This window comes from Rousettus aegyptiacus, unplaced genomic scaffold (genome assembly GCF_014176215.1).
Source record: "Rousettus aegyptiacus isolate mRouAeg1 unplaced genomic scaffold, mRouAeg1.p scaffold_m13_p_8, whole genome shotgun sequence".
Taxonomy (NCBI): Eukaryota; Metazoa; Chordata; class Mammalia; order Chiroptera; family Pteropodidae; genus Rousettus; species Rousettus aegyptiacus.
In genome coordinates, this window is record NW_023416311.1 from 46,323,760 (window position 1) to 46,345,647 (window position 21,888).

At 39.0% G+C, this 21,888-nt stretch overlaps 1 protein-coding gene across 1 annotated transcript in view; it reads left to right on the plus strand.

Annotated features, from left to right (window-relative positions):
- FBXL17 (F-box and leucine rich repeat protein 17) overlaps positions 1–21,888 on the plus strand; it is a 444,087-nt gene that overhangs the window by 418,311 nt on the left and 3,888 nt on the right. The window contains exon 8 of the mRNA XM_016137227.2: positions 3,167–3,309. Coding sequence (XP_015992713.1) covers positions 3,167–3,309 — 143 coding nt within the window. The remainder of the gene's footprint in view (positions 1–3,166; positions 3,310–21,888) is intronic.

Here is a 21,888-nt window from a genome sequence, read left to right on the forward strand (position 1 = left end):
CCATCTAAATATTATTCTCACAGTGATCAGTGTTGCTAATCATTACATAAATATTTCTGGAATAAATATTGCCACTTCCTTGTACTTGTTTTTATTTCAATGACCTGCATCTCCCCATTGCTACTCTCACCCATGCTTTTCCTTAGTCGGACATACTTGCCTTCCCTCCTTCATTTTTCTAGAGAATCCCTACTCATCATCCCTCAAGACCTAGCTTAGCTCTTTCATGAGGCCTCCCATTATATCTCTCCTCCCAAGATGAGTGAGGGGCTCCCATGCCTCCTTGACATGCTTTTGTAATAGACCTAAATGTGTAGTTATTGGTGTGTTCAACTAGTATTTGTAAGAACAAACTCTATACTACACACATGCTAGATGCTGGGCATACAGCAGTGGAGGGAGGTGGGCCACGAAAAATAAATAAACAACTAATAACATTTTCGATAGCAGTAAATGATAAGATGGTCAGTTCTGAGATGACCTTTGACGTGAGATCTAAAAAGCGAGCAGTTAGGAATGGGAAAACATGTGGGATGAGCAATGTATTGTGACTTTTGCTTGTTATTTCCCATTTCCACTCGACCCTCACACCCCCACACCCAGTCAACTGGCCTCTGAGCTCTGTGGATCTATCCGTCATACTCAGCACAGGCCCGTGTGTAACCCCACAGTTCCACTCACAGGTAGTGCAGCGTATTAGAATTGCCACGTGCCTGGCCCCACGATTCCGTTTTAGTAGATCCGATGTGCACCCAGGGCTGAGAGCCAGCTCTCAGTTTATTATCCACTCCCCTGCTTACTCTCTTGTTATGCTAGGAAAGTTATTGAATCTTTCTGTGATTCAGTTTCCTGATCTTTAAAATGGAGACAACAGTAAGACTTCATGAGGTTTCTGTGATGATTAAATGAGATAACGCACCTAAAATTCTTAGCCCAGTGCCTAGCACATGGATAGTCAATAAGTATTGGAGAATGAGTGCACATGAAGTGTTTTCTGAATAAATGAATGAGTTAAACAATAATAAAGTTTAATTCTTATTACTTCAGTAAATAGAACTATGTCAAAACAAAACCTGAATACCCTGATTAATCTTCAGTTTTCTTATTTACTATTTATTTTAATGTGTATAAGAAAGAAAATAGCAAACATCCGTGGTTTTTAATACCTAGACTCCATAGCTATTGACTTTTCATTTGCTTGTAAAGCGGCTTCTGAAAACTCATCATTTGATTTACCTTTTTCTAGTGCGGGACTTTCATGTTCTAGCCTCAAACCTCAGTAAAATACACAATCTACTGGCATGGGGCTATCCGACAACTTGTGCTTTGTCATCTTTTAAAATCATAGCCTGAGTACTTCGTATTGAAAGGCGTTTCTTTTATGTATCTTCTACTTCACTTATCATAGGAGATCCTCATGGCATCATAACCAATGAAAGCTATGACAATGCCAGAGATAACAACAATTTTCTTAGGTCAGGGACACCAGTGGGATTAACCTGGGATATTGCCTCTTCTACACAAAAATATCACCTAGACCCTTCAGCAAACTTTTGGCAGACACCCATGTCCTGCTCCATGTCCTTGGAAAACTAAGTGCCAAAATAACATGTGCGAAGTTGAGAACATCTGCAAATTGGTGGCAGGAAGTTCCAGGATTTTTTTTTCCTTTATAGCATTTTCACTGGAAAACATTGCAATCATAATTATTGTTTTTATGAGCTTTAAATATCCAGCTTTAATCCTTGAATGAATGGGCACAAGTTTTCTAGTAAATAAAAGATTACTGAATTAATTAGCAAAGAGATTTTGACTAGTACTTTTCTGTGAGCTGTAAGAGTTAACACTTTTTTTTTTTAGGTGAGGCAACTCTTGGTTGCTCTCACAGATTGCAGAGACCTCATCAGCTTACAATCCCTTATTTTTATTTTTTATACCTTCAGCTCCTGGTCTTCCTAGGTGGTCTCCCATCCAAGTACTAACCAGGCTTAGCTTCCGAGATGGGACGGAATCGGGCTCGTTCAGGGTAGCATGGCCATAGACTTTGAGTTAACACTTATTTACATGAATAATTCGCTCTGCTCATATCAGTCTAGTCAGTTGGGAAATATCTGTCTTTAATGTCACAGAAGGCAATTCATCACATCTTAGAATGAGGAAATAATTAGAAAACAGTTTTTTCTTCCTTTTTAATTTGTGTGGCATTGTTTTCAGAGTTTCATTTACAGTCCAATGCACCATAACTTATTCTGGCTGGAGTTATTGAAGTCTGTTTTTCCATTCCTCAGATGTAGAGTTGTGCACGTCTATCAAATCAGAAGTCCATAGCGAAGAGCCACATTCACTGACTGGTTGCTCTGACAGGGTGCTGGGTTATGGAGCAGTGATAAGTAGTGCACATCAAAGATTATGGGATAAGTGTCTGCACTTTAGTAGTGGTACAGTGCTAAACAGTCAAAAAGACTAGAGATACTGTCATAGTTTTCAGATGATAGGTTTCATTTCATATGTTAATAGAAAGAAGACTTCTAATAGGGTGAAGAATTCACCATAACAAATGCATTTCTTTTACTACGCTTTAGCATGGCACTGATCAAATTCAACTGCTCTGTATAATGTACTCTTAATTCCTAAGAGTACCAAGAAGACTAATGTGAAAAATGTTATATACTCTTATATTTTGCAGATCATGAACAATTGAAAAAGTTATGCCAATTGGTAAAGAAATTCATATGCAGTACAATACACCTAAAATGTTGTTTCCATGGGCTTTTCTTTTGAAAAGTTATTAACATTATCTTGGGTAAAGTTTAGTTACTACTTGAAATTTCCATAACATTTTATGTGTAATTTATTTTATTTTAATTTATTCCTTCTTCAGATATGATTGTTTGAGAGTACCTGGCAATGAGTAAAACTGATAAAAGGTTGTGTTCTAATGAAAGTGATATCATGGAGTGATTATTCACTGTGCAGTAGGGTTTGTCATAGGGTAAGCTTTCCTAAAAGCATTTCAAATTTAATTTGGTTTACAAACATTCATTTACACACAACATTTCGGGAACAAATTTAGTGAGGAAATGAGAGAAATCGTCCTCATAAGGTAGAGATCCCTTACACTACTAACATTTATGCTTGCTTGCTTTCTCTCTGCCCCCCCTTGCAGCACTGATAGCCATTGGGCGATATAGCATGACAATAGAGACCGTGGATGTCGGCTGGTGTAAAGAAATCACAGATCAAGGAGCCACGCTGATTGCGCAGAGCAGCAAGTCTCTGAGATATCTGGGGCTGATGAGATGCGATAAAGTAAGAGTTACCTTTTGAATTTGTTTTCTACATATCAGTGGAGTTAATAGCTTGGTATCATATTCTTTCTCTCTCTCTATTATGTATGTGTGAATACACACACATACATGTACTGTTACTGCTATACATTGTAAGATGTCTGGTTTTAAAACTAACCTGAGATTATTTTTGCATTTCTCTGTTTAAAAAGGAATTTTGTGCTTATGCAGTCAGCTTAGATTTCGGCCTCCTATCCATGAGTCCGTGGAAAAGTTTATGTTTGCATGGCATGCCGCAGTGTGCAGGGTTGAACAGCAAAATCCTGTTCTGGGTTCCAAATTTCCTGCAACAGTAAGGTGAAAAGAACAGTACAAAATTGTTTTGGTTTTCATAGTTTGAACTGTGCAATTTCATTGCTCCTCACCTATGTATTTTGGGCATTTGGGAGCAAGAAAGGGCCAGTGTGGGGATATTATATGAGAAGTTATCTCTTCCCACACTTAAGATGCCACTTTTAGCACACGGTGAGAAACGGACTCAGGGGTCCCCCACTAAGGTCTGTGGAGCTGGCCCAGAGACATGGGCATGAGTTTAGAAAACTGTACCATATTTTATATGGAGCCCTTTGAAGACTGAGAAGAAAGGGGGCAAAAACCTGTGTTGATCGCCAGGCACTAGAGAAGTGCTTTCCCCTTTGTTATTTCTATATTTTGCCTATAACAAACCAAAAAATAATTATTTGTACTGCGAAAGGGAGAAAATGGAGGCCTTGAAAGAACAGGCACTGGCCCAAGGCCACTTGTCACAGTTGTTACCCCAGGTCTTCAGAGTCTGTTTCCAGTACTATGACACACCCTCAGGGCATAGCTAGGCACAAGGACTGCCTCCTTGGAGGGTATCCACCTCAGATACTTGCTCAGAAAATGCTGGCATCTGATAATAATTTACACACGTGTGCTACTTTTGGAATGGAGATTAGGGACATAGATAGCAAAAGAGAATAACACTAAATATATATGCCTCTCAAAGGACATGCATTTTCTAAATGCAGCAAATTTGCGGGCAAATAGAAGAATGGCCCAAGTCCTTTGTGTGTTTTGTCATTTTTGTTAATTGACCTACTTCTTTTCTCCAAGTGCTTTAAAATCCCAACTTATACTAGGCCGTTGCCAGTTAAGTTATGTTTAGAGAAATCGTATTATGTATTGTCAGCCCAGCCTAGAAAGCTGACTGACTTTGTTACTGAACAACAGCACTGAGACCCAGGGTTGCAAGTCTCCTTCAGACTTCACTACCTACTAACCTAACGCTGCTGCTAACCCTTTAGAATGAAATTCTTTTAAAACAAGTTGAAAGGTCCATAGTGGGCAGAGTTTTCTAGAAATATTTAATGATGACAGCAACGCTCCTCAGCTCCTGCCAGAAGGAACTGCTCCTTCCAGTACTACCTTACCAAGGACACCAAAAAGGTATGTGTCAGAATGGATGGATGTATCCACCGTCATTCTCGGTAATCACCATATTCCCAGTCCATACTCTAGATTCGTTGATATCAACTCCACCTAAAAAGATGAATTGTAAAAATGTATATTCCACCTTGTACAGGAGAAGGTATTCCAGACTTATTGCTGACCATCAATTTGCTAATTTAAGAAATGGATCCTTTTATACCCAAATACAAGTTAGTTCCAAATGAGAAGGGGAGGCTGTTCTGTTCGGTGGTATCCCTGAGAATTTTAGCCCTTTCTCTCAGACGACCTCTGAATCCTTTCTCCAACCTGAGAGCTACTCTGAGACTGGATGGCTCTAGCACCATGCGTCTGACCACAGCTTGCAACCCAGACCAGGGGATCCTGGGCCCAGTCTTGCTGCCTGGCACCCTCAGGCTTAAGGCAGCTCTGAGCCAAACATGAGAGGTTCTGTGAGGATGGAAGAAGTTTCCAAACTACATACAAACTGCAAGTAAAGGTTTGCATATAAAATACCTGCTGGTTGGTTTAGTTGGATGGAAATCTAGAGTAAGTAGCTATTCAGCTTTCAAAATTTGTATTATGCTATCCATCTCCAGATTTAAAAATTTTATCAAGATTCAAAGGAAGTTTTAGGTAGCAAAGAAAAGAGGTCAGTAGTCACGGGCATGGACTTTGGAGCCAGAACTTGGGTTTAAATCCGGCCTCTGTACTTAGTTGTGTCATCATGGGCAGTTATTTAACTCCTCAGTGCCTCTGTTTCCTCATTTGTAAAATGAGGATTATAATAGTACCTATCTTGTAGAATTGTTGTGAGCATTTAAATGAGTGAACACATATCAAGCCTTTAGAATAACGTTAGTCATATAAAATTCTCAGTGTTACTGATTATTATTATCATCAATATCATTATATAAGCCTGTGATTTTATATTTGAATTTCCAAATAAGACATAAAATGTATTGCTTACTACTCATTTTTAAAGGAAATTAAAAAGAGGAAAAAAACTCAGAGAACATTTTGCCCTTTTACTTTTTGCTCACTTAAATTTAAAATTAATATTATTTTCTGTATAAAGATACCAGTAATTATATTTTCTACACTCTTTACAAAGGAAAACTTATGCCTGCGTGAGACATGCTGTAGTTTGGATTGATTTACTAACCCAGGCATAGGGATAAAGAAAGATTTGCAATGGGAGAAAAGGGTGAGTTGGAGATAAGACCACTTAAATAGGTAGGGAAACAAAAAGAAAGTAATAAGAAAAATAAGAATAGAAACAGGCAGGAATTATGATTAGAATGTGGAGACAAAGATTCGCTATCTATCTCAATGTGCTCATCTATGCCAACAAAGAATTAAAGAACAAAATTAATTTGGGCCTCACGCTCTTCTCCCTGTACCTTAACCAAGTCTGCTAACCTCTTATAACTCATTAATTTGAGTTCTCCTTCCCCTTTCTGCACACCAACTGGAGCCAAAGAAGTAGGCAAGATATCTCAATGATCTGCCGTTAACCCCCTTGTCAGGAATGTTGTCAGTGAGATCCCTGTGCTGGGGAGAGATGGGGTTTGTGACATCTGTGTGTCCCAGGGCCTGTGTTCTGTGATCCTGTGGTTCTGAGAAATATTGAAGTCTAGTTATGTTTTCTTTCACATGTGGTTAGTTTCATTTGGGGCCACTTATAGTTAATTTGAAAATTATACCTTACCAGACTTCTGCTTTTTTCCTCACTTGAGCTTTTAAGGAATTGTAACAATAACTAAATGAATTGTATTTTTCGTGGGAAAAAGTATTTTTCCTCCATCTCTTTCTCTCATTAGGTAGACAAAGAACAGATGAGAAACATTAAATGTATTCTTTGCAGATGAAAGCAATACATACTTAGATTATCAGACAGTGTCTCTGTGGAACTGCAGTAAATTCATTTGGCTGTAACTCTGGTGACTCCTAGGGAGGAGTCCTCCAGTCCATTTGACAGATGCAGCATTCCCCTGCGCGCTTGTAAAATTAGGGAGTGCATTAAGAAGCCCCTGTTCGAGTAGCTTTTCCGATTGCTGGATGGATAAGCATGTTAGAGGCATTACTTTGGGTTTTGAAGCTGAAGCCGCTTAATCTCCTAAACTTTAGTGCATTGTAAGAACCAGGAGAAGAAAACGCTGTGTGAGACGGCTTTGATGAATTGGGGTGAACTTATATTCTTTAAGACTGTTCAAAGGCTTACTTGACCTTGGGAATTAGAGTTGACCCGAAATCACCTATCAACTTAACACGCATTTACTTGGTGATTTAGTTAAAACTACTTGTACAATCAAGGGGACTCTCTAATAAGAGCAATATGTTTACTCTGCTTTCGGCAATTATAAACAGTGGCTTTGGTCATGGAAATCATTTTCACAACTTTAGTGAATTCTAGATTCTGTGTAGATGTGTTTCTTCTAATGTGATATTTTCCTCGTTTCTTACAAGGCCATTTGGATGGAGAACAAAACGGAACAAGACAAAAAAAAAATTAATGGAAAAGCTGTAGGGCAAATGGAAATGCAGCATTCAAGGTTAATGAAAAATATTTGGGGTAACAAGGTTGATGAAAAAGGAGGGAGCCCAGTGGCATGGCATCGGCTGAGAAACCAGACCTCGCCGGAGGCGGCCTGGCTGGTTTGGGAAACCTCGGTGATAAAATGTCTTGGAGGAAACCTCCGCAGTGTGTGTTAATACAGAAGTTTGGAGACAGAGGGCCTGAGTTATGAGCAGCGAATAACATCATAAATGTAGCAATATGCCAAACCCTTGTGAAAAGCAGTTGGATGGAGAAATGCTGAAGCTTTTAAAAGCTCCCTTTCACTTACTTTTTTTTTCTTAACTTCATGCAGAACTAATTTTATACACTGTTCATTTGATTTGAAAATGCCAGCGTCTGGGGTATCATTAAAGAGCGTTATTGAGGGAGCCACTCTTGGCAAAGCATTTTGCTTAAAATGCTTATTAGTTCTTATGTCCCCGCAGTGTTGTAGACGGGACCAAGAAAATGCACCTCCATTTACCTAACTCCCCTCCTCTGCCTTCGTCAGAGGCTCCAGGAGGGCCACAGAGCCATGTTACTTAAGGAAAAGACATAAATAGATTTTGAAAGGTCCACCCCAATGTCCTATGACCAAAGCCCCTTGGAATTTCTTTGATTTCTAGTTGACATAAATTAGAATTACACAGGCGTGAAGAGTCCGCCCAGAAAAGATCAGAGAGGCTGCTGGGGGAGGAGAGCGCCTCTGTTTGATCCTATTGATTATCCCCGCTGCCTTCAGGCCAGGGGTCTCTGCAGAGGCTGACTATTATTGATCCACACCCTGGAAATAATCAAATTACTTCATTTCTCATCAAACTGCCATTGCCAAGACCTTTCTCCTCACCCTCCCCAATTCCTGAAGTACTTAGTTGAGGAGTGAAATAGATGATTTTTTAAATAAGAAATTATTTCTCGAGGTCGTAGAAAATCTTTGTTTTTACACAAGCTCCTCATTTAAATGGTAGAAAAATTTCATTTAATTATATCAATGAGAAGCCAATGCAGAAAGCAAGTAATAGAAACCAGTCAGCTCTTTAAAGGCAGGAATCTGCTTTACAACCTTGAAATACCAGGAGCCAACTTTTGTGTGCCCGATGCCATGTAAAAATACTCGGGAAAAATTGACCACTGCATTTTTCAGGAAATAATTATGGTAAGAGAAAGCCTCAACAACCTAAATATTTCTGCGGAGAAAATGGAGTTTTTATCAGCTTGTTTAGGAACCATAAGCAGGAAAGCCCTATGGGGAAAAATAATATAGGACTCTGTAACTAATATACAGAACTAACTGGAAAAATCAGTTTAAGGGAAAATAATTTGTGGGGCTCTGTGTCCAGGACTGTTTTGGTAGCAATTCAGCCATGAAACAAAGTGCGTACCTGCCGGGACTGCCCTCTCCCCTGCAATGTACACACAGCTGTTTCCACATTGCCCATAGCCAAAATCTCAGACTGAATATTTATGCCTTATCAAAGAAAATAATGATAAAAACAAGACATTCTCTCTTAATAAGGCAAGAGTGGTCTGATTGTATCAGATCGTGAAATCCCAGTTTATGCGCAGCATAACCATTACATGAATAGCCCACAATGCCATGGTCTCCAGAAGAAAGGGAAGACGAAAAATGGAGAGATAGAGTGGCTCGGGCTCTAAAATCTGAACTTAGGTCCTTCGCTTGAAGCATCAGTCTTGTTCCTTTTGCTGATAAAACAGTTTCTCCAGGTGATTTTCACATAGGAGTACTTTAAAACACATTTTACAACCCTCTCCTGATTATTCCTGGTAATTGAAACAGGGAAAAACACATCAGCTGAAATTCAGAGGTTAGCACTCAACCTCATTTTAGCCAAGTGTTCCCATCTCTTCTTCTAACCCTATTCGCCTAAATTGCTATGAAGTGGTGACCAAAAGGCCTTTCCTGTGTTTCTATATTAAACCAAGAAAACACTGGCATGGAGCTTAATGGCAGAGGTTTAACTGGTGAGCACAAGTAGTTTTCAAATTCTGCTTCTATCACTTTACTGTCTGTGGGACTTTGGACAACTTAATCTCTAAAAACCCTCGGTTTCATCGTCTGAAAAATGGGGATATTTACTCCATAGGGTTGTTACGCAATTAAATAAGATATAGCAATAAAACACTTAGACCAAAGTCATGGACACCAGAAGTACTCAATAGATGTCAACTATTATTATTATCGTTTTTATTCGTGCTTACATACCTGCTTCAGCATCTTGCATCTGATGTTTAACTATGATATGAACCACCTGATTTGTAGTATCCTAGCCATGGATATAAATTTACATGCTAAGATCTTACAAAGAAAAGCTAGACCCCTGAGACTCAGGCAGCCATTCTAAAAAAAAAAAAAAAACAATGGAATCCATTGTTTTTTTAAATAGTACAGATGCATTAAATTAGTCAAACGTATAGAGGAAGAAGAAACCTAGAGACCAGCAGTTCTCAGTTCTTCCTTCTGAACAGAGAGAGTAAAGATTTGCCAAGTCAGACTGCCGGTCAGTGTCTAGGCTGGGACTTACTGGTTTGTTTCTTCAGGAAAGTCGACATCTCCCTAGAATCTTTTAAAAGAGTGTGCTGCAAATAGCTGCTTGTTTTGCTCACTTCTGTTATGGGATTGGAGTGTAGTGAAATTGTTTTTGTTTTGTTTAAAAAAGAAAAAAAAAGGGAAGGAGAGGGCCTAGTGTTCCCCAAATGCCATGGAATGTTTTGTTGGAGCTTGCCTAAAGGCACCCTGGAGCATCATTGCTTTGCAGTAAATAATCTCCTTGGAACTTTGATTTGGCTTAAGTAATTATACGAAAGAATTAGATTGCAGGATCATATTATTTTTCTAATTTAGAAATAGAAAAGGTAACAGCAGTTTCTTAACAGAGTTCAGATTAGATCTCAGAACACCTAAGCACCTGACTTCACAAAGTGAAAACAAGAGCGGACCACAGTGGCTCAGGAGACCGAGGGGCTGCTGCCCATTGGGAAGGAACCAGCACAGCCTGCACGTGAGGCCCAGGTTTTCAGGGCCTGCCGTGCTGGGCCTAGTGAAAATTTTGCTTGGCAAGTCATTTTTCAAAGAGGAAACAGAAACTGTCTCCCTAATTTTTATCATATATTTTATTCATTTATTCAAGAAGTATCAGTTGAGCTTCTTACTATGTTCCTGTCACCATGATAGGTGACAGGTCAAAAAAAAAAAAAAAAAACTGAACAAAATAGAGATCCTACCCCATGGAGCCTCCAGCCTCCTGGGAGAGATAGACAAGCAAATGGGCAAATAAAATACTGTTAGACTACAAATTAATTTTCAAAAACAACACCCACAATTATATTTCTTCTGTATAAAGAACCTCACTTATGTCCCACATCTGCTTTCAGCTATGGTCCTCTAGAGCAGGAGTCCCCACCCTCCAGGCCGTGGACTGGTCCCAGTCTGTGTCCTGTGAGGAACCAGGCAGCACAGCAGGAGGTGAGCTGCCAGCGAGCAAGCAAAGCTTCATCCATATTTGCAGCCACTCCCCAGCGCTAGCATCACCTCCCCAGCTCCACTCAGATCATCAGGCAGTAGATTCTCATAGGAGCATCGGTCCCTGGTTCCAAAAAGTGTGTGGGGGTGAGTGGGAGGTGGGCACTGGTCTAGAGTCTTATTTTTCTGCCACTCTACTATTAAGTTCCTAAAAAGGATGGACTATGAACATTTGTCTTTAGTTTTTCACTGCCCCTTACAATCTATTTCCATTCTCATCATGCCACTGCTTCTTCTCTTTCAAGGTCACCAGTGACTTCTGTCACCAAATCCAGTGGCCACTTCTCTGTCCATAACTTGCTTCATCTCTTAGCAGCTACATTCATGTGATAACCATTTCCTCCTTTGTGAGATGCTTTTCTCTTGTCTTCCCTGTCATCATGCTCCTGGCTTTTCTATTTTTATGTCCCCTACTCCTGCTCTGTGCCTCCATTTCCTCATCTGTAAAGTGGAAATTTAAAAAGCCCCTATCTCAAAGGCTATTGATAAAATTAAGTGAGTTAATATGTGTAAAGATCCTTACATGAAGTAAGCGATAAATATTAGCTCTTACTTGTGGTTGTTAGCGCTTACGTTTTTCATCCCCATCACTCTCCTTCTCTTTAGAATGTAAGATCCATGGGTTTCTCCTTCTATGTTATATTGCCAGACCCTACCACAGTGGTTGGTATATAATAGTTGCTAAACAAATATGTATCGGATGATGGAAGGACAGTTGGATGGATGGGTTGGATTGTGTCTCCCATCTGCATTCTGTGTAGCCCCAAGATGCCGAAGAGGTTCCTCAGAGCCTGTGATTCTGTACCTAACAGAGCAACCCTGTTTTTATTGCTTGATTTATTTTATTTGGTTTATTTGCTTATTTAATGTTTTGGTTTGCAGAAGTATTGTACGGTTACAAGCAAGTTTGAAAACATTAGATCCCATTGCCTCTTATTAATGTGTTAGATTATAATAAGTACTTAGACAAAGGGGGATAAATAACTGATTAAGAAAGATGACGCCTTGGATTTAATTCCAGTTTCATGTAGCTGGGGAATTCTGAGTGTAGTTGAAAGCCCTTGGGGTTCAAGACAGTCACAGAGTTTAGGCAGCTGATGTGTGGTTAGACTCAGCATCCTTCACAAGCAAACTCCAAACTGCTTGGATTTATGTAGTTTCTCTTTTGAAAACCAAAAACATTACTTGTTTTTGGGTTTTTCTTTTTAATCTACAGATTTACAGATCACTTTTATGCAGAGCAAATTTTTTCTGATAATGAATTTGTTTTGGGAAACAAGTCAAATCCATAAAATCTACCTGATAGAGTCTGCAGTTTTAGAAAGAAGTTTTTTCATCAGGTGTCCACTGGTAATTACCACTGCCCTAGGCTTTATATCAGTAAGAAAATAAAAACTGAAATCAAGAAAGCCATTAAGCACAAGAGAAAGCACATATTTTTAGTTCTGAGAGTTTTCTCCCTCAATTGTGTTTTTCGGCTTAAATTTGCGAGTTTAATTTAGAAACACCCAGATGTGTTTCCATAAATACATTGTACTTACCACTCACTTAGTGACTACATTAATTATCTTATTAGGGCCCAGCTTTTCTCAAATAGTCCGATCTTTTGCTGAAACATTTAGAACACTACTGACAACTCCCCAAATGGCTTTCTCCATTCTTGTGTCCCACACATGTCTTTTTTGGCTTTCATCTACACCGCACATATAAATCAAAAAAAAAAAAAAAAAAAAAAACAAAGATTTGCAGGACGGGTTAATTCCACGGCTATCAGTTTGTAGCCTCGGAATGGCCTATGCAAGGCTGACCACCCAGAGCTTACACTTGGCTTGAAACATTCTTCTTGGTGGAGGATTGCTTAGTGAAACAGGAAATGAAAATGTCACTAATTTTTCTCTCTGGCAGTCTGGTTATCAGACTCCATTCACATTAATCTCTAATTAGAAGCTTCAGGTTGGTGAGCCCTGATTCTCACTTAACACTGCAGGCATTTTTGTGATCCCCATCCTCCCTGGTCCTTTGCTGCTTACTCACTGTGCTAATTCAAGTGAATAGAAGCAGTGCTCGTGTTAACAGGCAACCCACATTTCATGAAAAAGAGACAGCATGAAGCCAGGCCTGGTGTGATATTGACAGAGCATAGCACTTCCAATCATTGCAGATTCTGAAATGGAATGACTACATTTGACAAAGTTGACTGAATTTATGAGCCTGCCCCTGTCAGGTTCATTGTATTCTCAGTATCTATCTCTTTCTGTGTTTTGAGATTTTTAGATGAGTTTTTTGCCACCCAAGAGTAATATTTCTTATTTCAGCATTAAAAATATATATCCTTAAAGGCCTTAGACTATGAGTATGAAGTTTATGCGTGAGGCATATTTTGTGTGGATGACCTGCAATCAGCTGACTCACGTAGTTACCAGGCAGCTTTTAGGTTCTAGTAAGATAATCAACTTTTCTTAAATTTATAATAAGTAGTTAATCATGGTGAGACCTCTCCTCCTGCTTCAGGGTGGCCCTTTGAGGAAGCAATAGGTGCATGTGAGAACTGCGTTTAGGGGGATTTTTCCTTCCGTGAGCTGTTGGGAAGGTCAGTTGGTGGTCACCTTTAGCTACATCCAACTAGAAATCTGAGACCAATGCCGAAGGAGAAGAAACTAGTCTCTTTTTACCATTTTCAAAGAATATACCTTTTATCTCAGTCAGTGATTAATATTTTGAGGGAAAAAAAAGATGGACTAATAAGCTGTAGGAGTAACAGTTTCTTTTCTCCAGAACCCCTGACTCGGAGCTCAGTGTGGAAGGCAGCACGGCATGTGGGTGAGCGCTCATTCTCTTTCGGTAATCTTAGTTCGGATTTTGCCTTCAGATTCCCAAGTGCAGAAATCATCTGCACACTCTAGGGGCTCATCAGCTGGAAGCTTTAGCCCAGCAAGTCTCAACCTGAGCTGCACCTGAGAATCTCCTAGAAGCTTTCACAAGCGCTGATGCCTGGATCCCACTCCTCCAAGACTCAGATATGGTTTGTCTGGAATATGGACTGGGCGTTGGGATTTTTAAGATTCCCCAGGTGATTCTAATGAGTACTTGGGCTGAGAACCACTGTGTTTTTGTTTGTATTCTCAGTTGCAAACACAGTTTAATTCATCCCACATCAATAAATATGTATTGAAATTTGTTATATGAATCTATGGCCATGCCACCCTGAACGTGTCCAATCTCGTCTGATCTTGGAAGCTGAGCATGGTCATGCGTGCTTATTACTTGGATGGGAGACCTCCTGAGAATACCGGGTGCTATAGGCTTTAAAAAAAAACAATTGTTACATATGAGTCAATATGGGTTCATGGAGAAAGGCCTGGGTATCCTGGGTATGACTGAGAAAGGAAAAAAAAAAAGAAGGGAATGAGAAATTGCCTGCAGAGTAGAGAGAAAATGAGCACCTAAGGCATTCTAGCTCACACCTAGAATCATTTTCATGGCCCACACTGAGCTAGAGAAGACCCTTTCCCCTCATTGTGGGCTCTGCCTGCAGCCCATTCGTGCCTATTGAGTTACTGCTTTATCCTCCGTCAGACTGCTAGCAAGCTTAGCCTTGCCACGAAAGAGAAAGAGATGAGGTGAGAGATTGTAAAAGTGGTGCCAAATTCCTGGTGTCTCAGACCTCAGAGCTCCAACCATAGAGAAACATCACCAGGATGTGGCATGTCATCCAGACCTGGACCTGAGAAGTCTCGCCACAAAGGGAGGTGAAAAGAATCATAAAAATCTACCTAGGCCTGCAGAGAGCTAGTGTATGTTGTTGTCTCAGCAAGGTTCTAGAAAATCAATGTATTGTCTGCTCTTTTATGTTTTTTTTTCTTTAGTGTCCTATTTAAATATTTTAAAGTGCATTTAGATGATTCATTTCATCTACATACAAATTTGAGGTATTACTCAAATCCACATTACCTTATTTTACCCATTTTAATAGGTGCCCATCTTGGGGCCAGTGGGCACTTGCTGAAAGAGCAGTTGGGTCTCATTTGAATACACATTGTCCAGGATGACTTTTACTGGCACTTGGAGAATGCCAGGTTTCACAGACAGCCAGTGCAGCTTCCCAGAGAGCAGAGGGAGGCAGAGAGAAGCAGCCTACGGAGGCATATTGCCTGAGAGACAGCACTCTGGCTCTGGGACGCCAGGAGTCAGCTTCTGGGGCTGTTAGCAGTGAGTGACATTGCCCAGGGAGCCTATGAAGAATGACAGACCAGCAGCGAGGGCAAGAGCCCTGAATTAGGAGGTAGGAGATGAGTGTGCTATTTGTGACACCTTTACAGACATACTGTGGGCTCCCCGCTTTTCCCACCTGCAGATAAGGGGATCCATTTTCTTTACCAACCCACAGACCTCCTCAGAGAAGTGCTATTTGAAAAAAAAAAAAAAAAGACCTTACCATAGTCGTACACTTGAGTGCATTAGATAGACTGGAGAAACATTGGTTTTCAAGGTGAAGGACAGATTAATTGTTTTATTCTAGCTTATGAGCGGGTTTCCTTTCATCCCTGAAAAATATGTGTATATTCAGTGCATGTGGTAAATGGGCCCATGCCTCTTTGTCCTTCAGAATTCCACTTAAGTGTCACTTCTTTTGGGAAGCCCTTTCCAACCCTCCTAGAGAAGGTCAAATGCACACTAAGTTCTCCCATCCACAGAACCTGCACTTCCCCTAGAAAGCATTCCTTAGGATTTGCTGTTACTGGTTTCATTGTTCATCTTCCCCGCTCTAAGAGTGTAGGGACTGTGTCTATCGGCCACTCTACATTTGGGACACAGAGAAACATTTTGATGTGTGGGGAGAAAAGAGAAAGCAATGCAGTTCATAGCATGAGGCAGTTGGCCAAAAGGCTCCTGGTTCGTCTTGCAGCTCCATCATGTTTCCACAGCCCCATGACCGAATGTTGTGTAGGCCAAGTGAGGTCCATTGTAGTTTATTTTCTCACCAAGTAGTTATGTTAAAGAGATTGTAAAGGACTTTGAAATGTATTTATATGTAAACTGCAATCATTTTTCTTAATGCTAACTGGAAAATTAATGTCAGGGAAGCCTTGTGACCTGGTGTGAAATACTAATTCTATCTGAGCCACAGTTCATCTGTAATAAGGGTTGTTAGTGCTTAGATCCCTTAGAAAATAGCAGATGCTTATTTAATATTTTGTCCCTTTCCCTCCTCCTGTTCTTGGTGGAATATGAACGTACTTTCATTTTGCCTTATTAGCCATTTGGATGAAAAATTAACAAATTAATTTCAAGTATTTCACCAAAATAAGCCATGATGAAGAGAAAAAATGTGTTTGATTTATCCCCTACCACATGAGAGCCTGATACTGATGAGTACAGTGTTTCTCGGTGAGGAGCATGGGGCAAGTTTAGTTGGAGAACTTTTCCTCCTCTGAGACTATACCATCCTGTTGCAGTATTATCTACATGTTCCCTGGGGCAACAAACATCAAATACCACAGTGACAATGAAACCAACAGCAATAACAACAAAAAGGCCCTCAAATTTCAATTTACGCCCAGGTAGCAGTGAAGGCATGTGTAATTGCTGAAATCCAAAAAATAAGAGGGTGGAAATAACACTGATTTGAATCAGATCCGTCCACGATTTCTCCTGTGCCACTCGGTAACCGTGACATCAGAAGGGACCTTAAATGTCACAGAATTTCAGCTTTCCGTGGGGCCCTCCCGGGCTTGCCACCCTGAGCAGGCTGCTGATGCTGCAAGCTAAAGTGCTAAATCTTCTGTTCCATGTGGGCTTTTGCAAAGTTTTGGAAACCAACTCAGGTCCAGTGGCCATTAGCATGTTTCTCAGTATTACCCAGCCGACGTACTAATCATTGATCTCCAATAAGGAAAGGTGCCATCAATTAGTCCGAAGTCTAGCCTGGTCATTTCCTAAGTATTGCCTGACAGCCACATGACCCAGCAAAAATTGCTGAGTCACCATCATGAGCTGCTTTGGTCTCCTGTACAAAATTGTCGGAAACCCGGGAAAGGAGTATCTGGAACTCTTTCATCTGACCTGGTGATGTCAGATGGAAGGGACAGTAGCACAAGGAATCCAAAGACTGAAAAGAGTTTGGAGCTGCCATAATGTCAAGGCTTTAGAGACTGCTGCCACTCTAGCCGGGACAGTCTGGGAATAAGGTGAGCTTTCCTTCACAGTCTCTGATGCAGTACTATTTATTTACTCAGTACGTACTCATTAAACAACTGCTGTATTAATTTAGCCAACAAGTATTGATTATTTACTCACCACTAGGCATTCCGTAGATGCTAGGGGTTTGGCAGTGAACAGAAACGGCCAAAACTCTTGTCTCATGGGCTTATATTCTAATGGGGCAAGAATATGCCAGATAGTGTGTGTAAGGCTGAAAACAAAGAGATGACTGCAGTATTCCTTGCAGTAATCCTTGTTGTTGGTATTTTAATTAGTGTTTACTTTTTGTATGGATGCTTTCTTCCTCCGTCAAAAAAAAAAAAAAAAATTAGTGATTTTTAGTGGTTTATAGGTATACTTAAAGGAACTGCAGGTTTAGCTCCAGACCACTGTAATAAAGTGAGTATCACAACAAAGCAAGTCGTAATCATTTGCTAGTGGAGGGTCTTGCCTTCAATTTGTAAAAAAACACATCTGTGAAGCTCAAAAAAGCGAAGCGCAGTAGAACGAGATGTGCCGTATTATATTCCTGTGTGGTTTTAATAGACTCACTTGTCAAATATTTACCCCCCAACAAGAAACATGTCCTATTTTAAAACACGAGTCAAAGAAGAAATAAGAATCGCTTAATATAAATGGTTCTTCAGCAAATTTTATCAGAAATTTTTTTTTGAACAATAGGTATCATTGAGGAGATAATTCAGGCCTAGGCTTACACTTATCTGGAACCTTCTGGGAAACCTTTCATAAGGAGGTAAAGAAATGGTGGAATGATCTTAGATAAATTAAACTGAATCTCGAAAATTCTGAAGGTGTTCTCCTCATCCTTCCATAGTAACAGCAATAATAGAATGAAACTATGGTGTGATTTACCTTAATTAATACAGCAATTTGCCTCACATTTTCAAAAAGTGCTAATAGATGTTAACTCAAAATAGATTAAAATACCAGACGAATTGCTACTACCTTAAAAAGACTTATAATAATTTTGAAAAAGTAAATTATGGTTTTATAGTCTTTGGAGAGAACTATAAAGTCCAATCTTTCTTATATTTAAAAAAAAAAAACCCATGATACATGCTTCTCTCCCTTTAATCAGAGTAATTTCTTCAAATGATGCCGCCGCATATATCTTTAGGAAGGTACAGTGCATTTTTCAAATCTCATGTGTAGTATAGGAGTTGCTATTGATAGTTTTCAGCAAGAGGAAAAGAAATTGCATACAGAAACCCGGGGATCATGGGGAAATTTTTTAAAATTCAACTCTTATGGTTTTTATATTACATACATTTTATGAGCTAGAACAGAGAACAGTTCTTTTTATTCGTGCAAATGGAGTTGTGTATGACAAAATGTCTGCAAAATTCGTTATGTAGGCATAATGATTTAATGACGTGGACCCTCCTGATGTCTTACACTGAGCTCCTTCGCTAAGGCACCAAAACGCTTATAGAGTCTATACAAAGGGATGAGCATAATTTGTACTTCTGAGTAAATGACTTCAGTATAAAACTTGTCACAATATATAGCCAGGGGCACTATAAGTAAAAGAAAGAACTTTCCCTAGTGGGAGCACATGTATTTCCCTGAATAACTTCTACCGAACAAAGCTCTAAAATGGAATACTTGAATTTCCCCCACTGTTTTTTTTTTTTTTTCCTAGAATTTACAGAGCACAGTTAGCAAAAAAAGATTGCTTCGAAGACACATTATATCCACAGAGGATTACCAGTACCATGTTTTATAAAGCAGTACCAAGCCAAAGTACTGTCTATTCTTGCCCATAACCTGTGAAAGCCAGAAAATTAACACAGTCTATATTTTCAACTATAGGTGTATCTTATCTTTATATAAGAGAAATAGGAAAATTGAATTTTGGTAAATAAAGGGATATATAAACCACATTAAGAGAGCTGACAAAATAAGTTAACCCCACCATGAAAGTCTTTACTAAAGTAAACAATTATTCTCTTATTTACATACTTCATAAATCCATATCTTCATGTATCAAGTTTGCATAAGATGAATTGTATTTCTTCCTGCAAAACAGTTATCACATAGAGATATTTTCTTTTTTCAAAATTGGACCTCCAAAGCAAATTGCCTGTTAACCCAAGGTGTAAAACTTTGTACAGGCTCTTGAGTAGTTTAGAAAAGATGTGCTGTGGAAGACGTCCCCATCTTTATGGCTGGTTTAAATGTTTTCTCTTCTCCATACTTTGTTTCATCTATTTTTAGTTAGTTGTTCCTTGCATGATAAGTGGCTTGGAGCATGTTTACTTCATTCACAATGTGGTACAGATTTTCTGAGGGTTCTCTCTGACCAAGGGACTTCAGCTCTCCCTTAGTGAGATCTACATGCTTCCAGGTTTGTTAGGAGGAAAGAAGATGACCTAACCGTAGCATGGGGAACATCAGGTAAAGAAAAGGGAGAATTTCCAGAGAATGGATAATTGAAAGCCTGGAGTGTGTTATTAAAGAAAGTTCTGGAATCTCCCCCAGAGAGCATTAAGATAAAATTGATTCTTGTATATGAGGTATAATTTAAAGGTTACTTCTTGCTCTGTGATTATTTTATTTTGAAAGTTATAGTGTACATTGTAAAGGTTTATTTCTGAAATATCTCAGGAGTAGAAAAATACTGAGCATCACTGTAGAGAATTGGTCACCTCAACATGTTGTTAATTAACTCATACATTTGACAACCATGCCTACTGTAATAATAAGAGCTACCATTTGGGGACCTTGTTTAGTCACAGTGTTAGGCATATCATTGCCTTTAATCCTTTATAACAATCTTATGATATAATTACTTTTATCCTGTTTTTACAGTTGAGGAAACCAAATCTTAAAGGAGTAAAGCGAAACCAGGATTCAGAGCCGTTCTGGCTGACTCAAAAGTCCGTGGTATGAACCACGGTTGCCATGTTTTTTCTCTTTTTTGTGCACAGCTCAATAGCCTTAAAAATAAAAGCAGAAGCTTTTATTCAGGTAGAAGAGAGAGGCAAGTAAAGAAATGATTGCAGTGCAATATGAAAGTGCTTAAATAAAAGACAACCTTGCAGAGTGCCAACCACGGGTGCACAGAGAAGGGGTGGCGAGCTAGACTTGCTTAGGGAAGGCTTCCCGAAGAAGGGAATTCCTGAACTGAATGTCGGTTCATCAGGAAATTGTTAGTCTTTGTGATTAGTACATTAGTGTCTAGCTTTGCCTTGCTGTTGGGTTTCTATGTTTTATTTGTAGTTTGTTATTGTCTTATCATTTATTCACTGATAACTGGGCCTGGCTCATGGATATAAAAATGATCGTGGCTCTTATGGATCTTACCTTAGAGCAAAGTGACCATAAACTGACTTTATAAGTGCTATGCAGGAAAAGTAGGCAATGTTAGAAGAATGAATTACCTAGAAGCCTTGCCTAATTTAAGGAGTGGAGCAGGGATAGGGCAATGATCAGAATTACCAGGAAAAATGACATGGAAGCTAAGAACTCAAGAATGAGTAGGGTTAAAAAGGTGAAGGGGAACAATACCCAAGATACGGAAGCAATCTAAATGCCTATCAACGGGCGATTGGATAAAGAAATTTTGGTTCATATATATACAATGGAGTATTACTCCACCATTAAAAAAAATGAAATCCTACCATTGCAATGACATGGATGGACCTAGAGGTTATGCTGAGTAAAATAAGTCAGACAGAGAAAGATAGTTACCATATGATTTCATTTATATGTGGTATCTAAGGAACAAAAAGAACAAACTAATCAAAAACAGACTCACAAATATAGTGGACAATTTGGTGATGGACAGAGGGGAGGGGGATTGGGGGGCTGAGAGAAAGGGGTGAATGGTTAAAGAAGTACAGATTAGTAGTTGATAGTTGGGCATGGGGAGCATGGCAGAGGGAATGCAGTTAGCATTAATACAATGGCTAGGTGGAGGGCCAGGGGAGGGAGGGAGCAATTGGGAGGATCGTTTTATGAACATTATAGATGTCTAACTAATGTACTGTATACTTGAAACTAATCTAAATAAATAAATTATTTTTTTAAAAAAGACAAAAAAAGTGAAGAGGAATGTAGTCAATAAAATTGTGATAACTCTGCACAGTAACAGATGGCTACTAGACTTAAGGTGATCACATCCTAAAGTATATAAATGTCAAATCACGGTGTTACACACCTGAAACTAATATAATATTGTATGCCAACCATATACTTTAATTTTTTTAAAAAAATGAATAGAAATTAGGCATGAGGAGATGGTTTTAAGGGGGAAGTACATTAAAAAGTATTCCAGGTAAAGAGAACAGCATGTGCATAGGACTTGAGGCTAGACAGAACTTGGACAGTCTGATAATGTGAAATTAGATTGGATAGTGTCAGAAATGTGCTAGAGAGATATACAGGGCTCTATGATATATGACATTCTAAGCGTACTATTATAAACTGCCTCAACTTAAGCAAGACTTAGAACATAAATTTAAATTTAAAAAACAAAAAATTATGTTGCTTAAAACTTCTCTTAAGATCATTAATTCATATTCTCACCTCTAATTTGTATATCAGTTTTTCCTTTTTACTCAAAATTTTCTCATTTTTGAAAACAAAATGTTATACATCATATCTATATTATAGAAAGGTTTAATTGCATGGCTTAGTTGAATTTGGAATAAACGTTGATTAAATACAAGCAACTCTTGAATAGGGAGATAGTCTGACAAAGATTATCATCAATACAATGTTGAAATATCAACCCTCAATTAAAAAAAAATACATTGTATGTAACATAGTGTTCCAAATCACCCACAAAACTCCATATTATTTTA